The sequence below is a fragment of the Oxyura jamaicensis genome, chromosome 2 (assembly GCF_011077185.1).
Source record: "Oxyura jamaicensis isolate SHBP4307 breed ruddy duck chromosome 2, BPBGC_Ojam_1.0, whole genome shotgun sequence".
NCBI classification, from domain to species: domain Eukaryota; kingdom Metazoa; phylum Chordata; class Aves; order Anseriformes; family Anatidae; genus Oxyura; species Oxyura jamaicensis.
The window spans coordinates 100,411,810-100,422,373 of NC_048894.1; the positions used below are offsets into that span (position 1 = coordinate 100,411,810).

The 10,564-nt window shown below is 33.6% G+C and overlaps 1 protein-coding gene across 1 annotated transcript in view; it reads left to right on the top strand.

The window, feature by feature from the left end:
- Nucleotides 1–440: 440 nt before the first annotated feature.
- The window catches only part of CD226 (CD226 molecule), a 26,791-nt gene continuing 16,667 nt past the window's right edge, over nucleotides 441–10,564 (top strand). Inside the window, 4 exon segments of the mRNA XM_035317207.1 lie at nucleotides 441–483; nucleotides 603–676; nucleotides 678–829; nucleotides 831–931. Coding sequence (XP_035173098.1) covers nucleotides 441–483; nucleotides 603–676; nucleotides 678–829; nucleotides 831–931 — 370 coding nt within the window.

Sequence of the window (10,564 nt, forward strand, 5' to 3'; positions counted from 1 at the left end):
TGTTTTTTATATTTCAGAAGTAAAAACTTCCTGTGAGAATAGCATGTGGTGTGCAGAGAGTGCATAAAAGCATTTGTGACGAAGTCATTGATTCCAGTGTTTTTTGAGATGGACCACACAGCTTTCCTTACTGTTGTTCTTCAGCTCTGTGGAAGTAAGATCCTTCTCCTATTCTTAACTAATTTTCTTTTTCCTTTTCTTTTTCTTTTTCGTTTTCTTTTTCCTTTTTCTTTTTCTTTTTCTTTTTCTTTTTCCTTTTCTCTTTCTTTTTCTTTTTTTTTTTTTCTGTTTCTGTTTCTGTTTCTTTTTCTTTTTCTTTTTCTTTTTTTTTCTTTTTCTTTTTTTTTCTTTCTTTTTTTTTCTTTCAACATCATGACAAATAGAATCATAATTAACAAATGTTTTATTGTGTGGTTCAGGCAAGTGTTAACCATTCAATAATGTTCACAAAATTATACTACCTGGGATTAGACTTTATTTTTAGTGAGCATTTTTTTTTCAGAGTTTTGCTTTTGGTATTGTCAAAGTAATTTCTGAGTCTTACTATAATATCAATTTTCCACAATGTTAATATTGAAACTGAACTTCTGTGCATGTTTTAGCCCATGCAGAAGGAAAGTTTGTAGATTCAACTGTAAAGCTTTCTGAGAAGATGAAACTGGAATACATATATCCAAAAAAAAGCTGTGATAATCCAGACATCCTGGATGAAACATAATGTAACTCATAAAGAAAATATAGCTGTCTTGCATCCAGTCTATGGCATACATATTGAAAACAAATACAAAGGAAAACTATATTTTGAAAATGCTTCCAGGGAAGACATGTCCCTTCATCAAGAGCACTTTGGAAGATGTTGGTCTTTATTTTTGCTGCATTGTAACTTACCCTGATGGAATTTGGGAAAAGGTAATAGAAATTATTCAGCCAGGTAAGAATCTCTCTCTCTCTCTCTTCTTATTTTAATTTCTGTTATATGAAAAACAGAAATTTAGGGTGTATCCAGTGCTGTATTTTTCTTTTAATTATTCTTCACATAGAAATGGAATAACTTATGGGAAAATGACATGTCAGAAAAGAATTAAATTACTTTGACAAAAGGTCATTTTAGGATAAATGGGAAGTAGGGAGTGGAACTTGAGGAGCTAGACAGATGTTACAGCAACCATGTGTTACATACCAGACTTTAGGTACCAATTGTGATTGCAACAGTAATATTTCCATTGTAACAGGTTCTCTTAGCATTTCAATCAGCTATAGGATCTCTTCAGAGGATGAAATTACACCTTATAACAACTCATCGGGGGTAATGTATTTTTATCATTATGTTCCACAGTGAGGGTACCCCTTGTCTCAAAACTAGGGTTGTTTTTTCTAGCAGCTCCTCTCTGGTTGCTTTTTCAGGGAAAAATAAAAAATATAATAATATTAATAATAATAATAATAAACATTTAGGAGTGGTGTGGCAACAAAAGAAAGGGAAGTAGGGAAGATTAAATGAAGAAGAATGACCTTTTCTTCAAAAGGAGACTGTTCAAAGGTGGAAAAGTGAAGAAGGAAAGAAAAGATCCACTTATGCCCATGTACTTTCTGTGCAGCTGCCATGTACATTCCAAAGGCTCTCTAATTGCCTGACCACTCATCCTATTTGATTTCCTTTCCAATTCTATGAGTAACAGGAGATAAAAACCCATTTCAAGTATTTTTCCACACATGCCTGTTCAGTATTAGTCACTTCACAATTCTGATGGAACATACAAAGATTCCCTGATGATAGGAGCTGAACTGTAATCATTAAGTCGTTAGAAAATCATTACACACAAATGATAGAACACTCTTCAGAAAGCAACTGATATTGGTTATTGGTTTATTGATTTGATACAGTGAAAGTAGAAAGAGTCTGTATCTCTTTCCCATCCACCAGAGTAAAAATAGACTTCATTCAATATTTTATTGTGTTTCACAGCTGGAAAAGAATGAGTTGAAAGAGAAATTTAGTTCTTACCATTTGAAAGATGAGAAGATAATAAGAAAATAAGAGTTCTCCTTGCCTGATCCCTCTGTGTCTTTCTTTCAACTTTATTTTCCCTGCACTTCTATTATTTCATTGTTACAATGAAGTGGTGGACCTGACTCTTGTCGTAGATATCTAATTTTAAAAATTTTGAAGCTAGATTGTTCCTGCCTTCACCATTGAAGACTTCTGAAACTTGATTTTAGCCAATAATTTTGGTGATGGAATAGGAATCGAGATCTGTCTTTCTATATATGATAGCTTTCCATCTGTAAAAATGCCACTTATCAAAGCAGAAACTAAGCCACACACAAATTATTTGTCTCACTTCAAAAAAAAATTCTGAATTACATAGTTACATAAGGTAACTGAAATGATTTTTCCTGTTATAGCCAACTTAGCCCATAAAATTCAATCATTCACATGTAGAGGAAATGTCCATCTTGTGAAAATTTTAAGCAGGGTTCCTCAGTGCAGACTTGCAATCCAAGTCAGAGCTCCTTAACTGTGATTCCTTTGGTAACATCTCTGAATGTTTGCTTCACTCTGGTGGCTTTTTGTTACATAAAGGAACAACATTACTGAAGTAATATCTCCAAGTTTCTCTGTCTGTGGCAGGTCATTTAGTATACAATATTAGTGCAGCTCTGGGCATTAGATACATATACTTTTTAGTTGTTTAATAAGCTAAGATCTGGAGATCCAGATTGTTATTTACTAAAAGGAACAGGCAAACTAGATCCCTTATGAGGCTTTGTTCAACCTGAGTTCTGGCAGTGTTGAGCCTTTCATCATGCTGGACTGATTTACTACAGAATCCTAAAAGTTAGATGCAGTAGAGGTCAGAAAGCTCTTTTTTTTTTTTTTTTTTTTTTTTTTTTCCTGGTCAAAGCAGTACTGACCTCAGCTGTTTCTTTCTGAATGTATAGGCTAGCATTAAAAGGATTCAAGAAACAAGGCAGTGACTTGTCTAACAGTTCAATTTGGTAATCCACTTACAGATTTCAGCACACTGTAAACAAAACAAAAAGTGGATCTGTTATCAGTTACGTTTCTTTTTTTTTAAATGATAATGCAGGATACAGTATTTGGTATGTAGGATTTCCCTCTTGGGTTAAGCACTTTAAAATACAAAGCTAACCTCCCCATTTTGAATTTTGTCTATTTAATCCTGCTACAGAGAGAGATAATAATGTTGAATAGAAATTAATCCTTTTCCATTTAAAGAATCAAGGTTTCTAAGAACAGGAACAATCAATCCTGTTCAGCTCCTGATAGATGTGCATAAACAAGATCTTTACATTCACTGATCAGAAGAGAATGAAGAGGATCACCAGAGAAGATGAAATATTACAACTACACTGGAAATTAAATGTTATTAGAAACAAAGCTTGGAGAATTTTTTTTATTTTTTTTAAATAATAAAATATCTTAAAATTATATAATAAATATCTTGAATTTTGACATTTTGTTGATGACATTTTGTTTTGACTAAATCAACAGTAATTTCACTTCCATACAGCCAGTATTTTAGCTTGCTGCTGACACTAGAAATATATTTTTTCTTCTCTGTCTTCCAATTAGTAAAATTAGGGCATTGCTGTTCATCTTTAAAGTTTTTGTATTCTGCACCAGGGAATTCAAGAGAGTGTTGAGAAATCTAAGTGTTTGCTTCATACCTGCACTGGACATAAGTGTTTTGTTGTATGAATGTACACTATTAAATAGTTACGATCCTGGAAAATGAGGTGTTTTTTTAAGGAATTTTATATTCTCTGGTATACAGTAATCTGGCTAACATACTAGAAAAATCTTTTTATAGGCTATTAAAACTGCTTTTGAACTGCACTGTTCTCTTTGGTTAGGATTTATAATTTATTGATTCCCAATAACCATTATTTTTCAGAAAACACTAATTTGCCTGCACTACCCCAGATAAATGAACAACTCACTGTAAAATCCATTTCTTCTGTTTACAACACTTAGTCAACAAACCTTTTAATAAACTAAATTTATGTATTTATTTAGGGAATTGCATGATGTCTAGTGTTTTGTAATTTATTGTTTTAGTTTTAAAGATCTATTGGCTAAGCTAAAGTTGTTGTTGCCTTTAAAAAGAAGCAACTTTTAAATTTCAAAATTTAACATTTCAACATTCACAGCAAAATTTAAGCTTTCTCTGGTATATTAGCACAGACGAAAAAAACTGATATTATTTAGGTTTTTATGTCAGTCAAAACTGAAGTCTAGTTTAGAATTTTTGTTCTACCTGGGCATTGAGAAGTTTCAGGATTTGTCTATACTGACCTGTCACTGTGGGGGACACAGATATTCCTGCCTATCTTAAATAGGTAAGTATGCCAATGATTTATTTGCGGCACAGATCTCAATGAAAATTGGCAACAGAATATAAACATAGAATATATGATCGATTTTCCGCTGAGTGGAAATGGAAATAATTACAAATGGCATTATACTCACAATGGAGTTTCTTAACTAGATTAAAATGTGAAGTAAAATGTTCTGCACATCATAACCATATATGCAGTCAGTTATGTAAATTTGGATAAAGTATCTTGGATTAACTTTTTCTGGCTTGTGAAAAAATGAATGCTACTGCACTCAAACAGTTCAAAGTTGTTCTAGTGCTTTGTTACTGTTAGTTAACAGAAGGCTTGAGTCTGATTCTGCTTTCCCATGTTCTTTGTATACAATTTCTGATTTTCTATACAAATGATTCTGATTTGTCAACATTTCTCGTTTGCATAGTAGGAAGGATCAAGTGCTAATGCTCAATGAATAAATATGTCAATTATTATCTATTTTAGTACTATCAGTAGATCCAGCCACACAGAAATGTTAACAGGCCCCTGACACATTACAAGACCAATCAGATAAAAAAGTTTGGGGATCACGACTTGCTTTTAAAGAAAGAAGTTTAGCATTTGAAAAACTTTAAGCAAGTCTCTTTTTATGATTATTTTGACATCTCTACTTCTTGCTCTTTAGAAGATGTTTTTATAAATCAAAATTCCATAATTGTTACAATTTCTCATATAATTAAAGATGCTAATAAGTGAGTAGAAGGTCACAACAGTTTAGCATTATGAGAGAGTTAACAATAGTAATGGAGAAACTCTTATTTAGGACTCTGTTCTTGGATTACTCCCCAGACACAGAACACCAGTTCATCCCACCATACTGTAGGCAGGGTGAACTAGCTTCATTTTCAATCCGGGAAAAAAATAGAAAGTGAGAAAAGTTTAGTTTTTGATTGGGAAAGACTGAGTTGTCATAAGGATCTGAAATCCCAGGACACAGAAGAGGTTATAGTTCTCATTACAGAGGTCTTTTCCCAGTGCACTATCTATCCTACCTAAAATTGGTGATAAATCACCACTAAAATCATTTTTTTGATATAATTATTATTATTATTGTTGTTGTTGATGATGATGTTATTATTATTATTACTATTACTAGATGTTGTTTCAAATCTGTCCTGGAGCTATTTCAGGCAATAAGATAAAAATATTAGGACATATTTTGTTCTTTCTGCCTTAAATTTTGCCTAAGATTTGCTATGACATCCATGAAATACATGAGAAAGAACTCTTCCCGGCTGCACAATGTTATCCTTGCTTTCTTTGTTGGTAGTTACTCAGAAATACAGACAGAAAAGCAATAATATTTAGGGCATACCATCTTCACATGCTATGTAGCTCCAGAATATTTTTTACAAATAAATGCAATGCTGAAATTCTGTAACATAATTTCACAGAACTTGAGAGTACATTCTACCACCACTACACATGAATATATTGGCTAAGAACAGTCTAGTTATCCCACAGGAAGATATTTGCCAGCTTTGTGAATTTAACTATTCTTTTATCCTGTAGTGTAAGCATACATCTAATGGTTTTCAGAACAGAATTCAAGAGCTTTTTTCTCTTAATATTCCTACATTTTTATGAGTCACAGCCACTCCTACACTAAACAAATGTAACCCATACTTTCAGAGATAACTCCTTCTACAATTTTTAAAAAGGTGTAAAGATTGTGTAGGAATGGTCATTAATCACAATATTTCACCTTTCTTAATGAACAGCTTAAGGGCAATCCGTAGTTCCTTATATATAGCTTTTAGACATATATGTCTGAAGACTGGTTTTAAGTACCGTATGTAATGTGAGGAATAGAGAGTGAAGTCACTGCTAATGGAAGAAATATTAGAGTTGGAGACATCATTCAGGGATTGCTGAGTACCAAAATGGTGTTATTTCATATGTTTACTGCCCAGAAGAGAAAGCATTTAAGCTGATGATTTTTGTAATTTTACTTGTAGATAAAAGAATGTTGAGGGACTGGTGTACACTACTAATCCATTGGTCAGGTGTGTAAAGAAGTGTGTGTTTGACTGTGATCTCCAATGGTCATATTAAACACCACAGTGCTCAGCTAGCAAGCTGACCAAAATGTAAAATAAAAATAAAAATAAAATAAAATAAATTGTCAGTCTTGTGCCTAAGTATAGGAAAGAGGCAACAGGAATTCTGAAATCTTTCTTTCCTTTTTTCCTTTTCCTCTTCCTCTTCCTTTTCCTTTTCCTTTTCCTTTTCCTTTTCCTTTTCCTTTTCCTTTTCCTTTTTCCTTTTTCTTCTTTCTAATCCTTCTTTCCTTTCCTTCTTTCCTTTTCCCCCTTTCCCCTCCTTTTTCCCCCTTTTCCCTCTTTTTCCCATTTCCCTTCCCTTCCCTTTCTCCTTCCCCCTTCCCCCTTCCCCCTTCCCCTTTCCCGCTTCTCCATTTCCTGTTCTTTTAACGATAAAGCTTTGCTGTTTTCAGAGAAAGGAGACATTTCTAATTCCAGTCTCTGTCACTTTGGAATTAATAATTGGATAGTTTTAATTTACAAAAGAATTGAAGGAGGTGTTGTCAGAATTCCATCTTTATACTATATCTTTTGTCTTTTCCTGGTTTGTCCAAAGATTTTCTCACCTACAAACACCTAGGACATTGATCTATTTGTTTAGGTAATCCTTTGCCAGACCTGTCTTCAGTCCTTTGGTTCTCCTCTCTTCAATTTATCAATACAACAGTTACCCATCTTTGAAGGGATTTTTAAAAGTTTTATAAAAGTATCAATTCACAGACAATTATTTTGAGGATTTTTTCTGGTCTCTTATATTATTTATTCAACAGAAATGAAGGTCTGCTCCTATCATCCTGTTTTGCATATTTGCCTTTAAGTTCTTGGTTATGTCTGTTCTTTTTCAGATATTCTTGTCCCCATGGAGCATTATCATGAAGATATATAAACAGGAAATGTTAAGACAAGATCAATAGACAATTCTTTGGTTCAAACACGTTATTTCCTTAGTGTCTCCACATCAAGATCTTAAGAATTCTAAAAAGCTGAGTGTATTTGTGTCTTCTTCCTAACCTAGACAAATGAATTCTTAATAATTTACATTTAAAACATCTTTCAGGTACAATACTTTGTTGAAACTATTGGGTTAAATATAGGCTTGCTACTTAAAACTTTTTTCCTACTACACTCCAAAATCTGTTATATCTGTTGAAGACCCATAAAGACCCATTTATGAGTATGAGACTTTTTTTTTTTTTTTTTTTTTTTCAGATGCAGTTCAGTGCAATACTTTCCACATTACCAAAACACTGTAATGGTTACTCTTACAAACTATCCTCTGATTCATTTTGCCTTGAGAAATATTAATATGTACAGCTAGCTTTGTGTGATTTATACATCCTTCAAAGCCACTTGGCCTTGTAAGTACTTTGTCCTCTAGGTACCGTTGCATCAAAATGTAACAGTCCCTGGATTGAGGATATTTAGGTTTACATTTATTGTATAACCATTGCTTATTATTTATATTGTGTATTTTAAAGTTAACAGAATCAGAGATCATAGAATATACTGAGTTGGAAGGGACACTAAATGTTCTTCAAGTTAAACTTGTGGCTCCACACAGGAGCACCCAAAAATTAAACCATGTGTCTGAGAGCGTCGTTGAAATACTTTTTGAACATTGACAGGCTTGATATCATGACCATTTTCCTGAAGAACCTGTTTTATTGCCCAGCCACATTCTCAGTGAAGAACCTTTTCCTAATAGCTAATCTCAACGTCACCTGACACAGCTTCGTACCACTCCTAGTGTCCTATCTTTTGTCAACAGAGAGCAGAGAACAGCACCTCCCCTTTGTTTTCCCTCATGAGGAAGCTGTAGGCTGCCATGAGGTCACCCCTCAGTCTTCTCTTTTCCAAGCTGAATAAACCGAGTGACCTCAGCTGCTTCTCATAAGTCATGTTCTCTAGACCCTTCACTTTGTTGCCTTCCTTTGGACAAATTTTAATAGTTTTACATACTTATATTTTGGTGCCCAAAAATGCACATAGTATTCAAGGTGAGTCTGTACCAGCACACAGTAGGGCAGGACAAATACTTCTTTCAACTGGTTAGCTATACTGTAGTTAGTGTACCCCAGGGTACAGTTGGCCCTTTGGCTGCCAAAAGACACTGTTGACTCATATTGAGTCAACCGAAATCCCTATATCCTTCTCTACATGGCCGCACTCCAGCCACTTTTTCCGCAACCTATATGAACGCCCAGGACTATATCACCCCAGGTGCAGAATCCAGCACTTATGGTTTCATATGGTTGGTGAATGCCCAGCTCTCTAAATTTATCAATAGCTCTCTGTATGGCCTCTACCCTGATCTATATATATGACAATCTGATAGTTCTCCACTCGCATGCACATAGAAAGTCAAAAGTCATCAGAAAAAATATATATATATAAAATGAAAACCGATATACAATATGAAAGCTACCATACAATTGTCAGACCAATGCTGTATATTAATTTACAGAAAGAGTAGATATACTTAAAATTACTTGGAATGTTTTTGTTCTGTTTTTATTTTCCTTTCAAATCTGATGAATCTGAACAAGAATTTATGTATATTTTGAATCTTATGTTGGTTTTCTCACTAGCTTTATTTCAGTTAGTTGATAAAATATTACTAGTTTGACTTAAAAAATGTCATGCTATGCTTTAACAGGAAATATTCTTTTGACATTCGTAGTTACTTTTACATCTTGCAATGTTAATTATGCATAGTTGCATGATTGTTTTTATTTTTACACTGCTTGAAATTATATTTTTTCTAAAATAAATAAGTAAATTTGTGTTTCAGTTAGTTACTGACAATGGACCATTTGCTCAGGAGATGTGATTTGCTAACAACTTTGAATAAGAATGGAAGTTCATTAATAGAGTATTTAAATGCCAGATGTATCATGAAGTACTCCCATACTTTAAATATAGTGATCAACCTCTTCTGAACCTCTTCTGTGACAGCAGAGACAGCTTTTCTATTCTTAGCTAGTGTGGTGATATCTGTGCCACTCAGCACTTACTTCTATATTAATGTTCTTCTGCCTGCCAAAAGCAGTAAGTTGTATAGATTTTTTTTTTTTTTTTCCAAGTCCCTATTCACCTGAAATAGCTTGCTTTCTATTTATCTCTGTCTCAATTTAGATTGTGATTCATAGGTCTACAGTGAAAAATTATCATCCCTTTAAAGCACATGGAAACAAGAACTAGTCCTGAGGGATCTACATTCCTCAGCTCTTAGACTCTGAGATCCCCAGAACAAGAACTATGTGTATTTTACACAGTGTCAACCACATTGTCAGCACTTAATTAAAAAGAAAGAGGATGGAGCCAAGGGAAGCTGTCTTTTCCACACCTTTGCTGTGGTTACTGACCTGTTAAATACCGCTTTTCTTTGTTTTTATCTTCCGTGAAGAACTAAGGGCTGGATGCCCCTTTAGTATAAAAGGCTAGGAAACAAACAAACCAAAAACAACAAACACACACACACACAAACATTTCTTTGGAGTAGAGTAGAAGGAAAAGCTTCTCTTCCAAAGGAAGACCTTTCATCAAAAGGAATTACAGAACAGTGGAAAATTCAGGCTGTAAGAGACATTGCACATTCATCTCATCCATCTCTGTATTCTGAGGAAGAATAAGCATATCTGAATAATCTCTAACCAATTCCCATACTAGAAATTTATGCATAATATTCTTGCATAGTCATTCTAGTGCTTAACCAGTCTTGTGGTGAGATTTTTTTTCCTATTACATCTAACCTAGATATCTCTTGTTTAATATTGATCTTATTCATTGTAGTCTTTCTCTTTGAAAACTAAAATGAAGGCTATCTTACTGTCAGACATCTGATATGATTCAGTCATCTCTTTGTACTAAACAAACAGTTAAGTGTTATACTTAGATCATGATTCTTAATTTCATCACTCTGATGCTCTGAATTGTCTCCGATTTGTATATTACCTTATTAAAATAAGATAGTTAGAATGTTCCATCTAAGGCCTTAACATTGCTGAATGAAGCAGAATAATTTTTTATTTGCCTTACATATGTATATGGTTTATATACATGATAAAAATTATCTTATGGAAACTGATTTTGATCCTATCTAGCTAGCAATCAATTATAACATC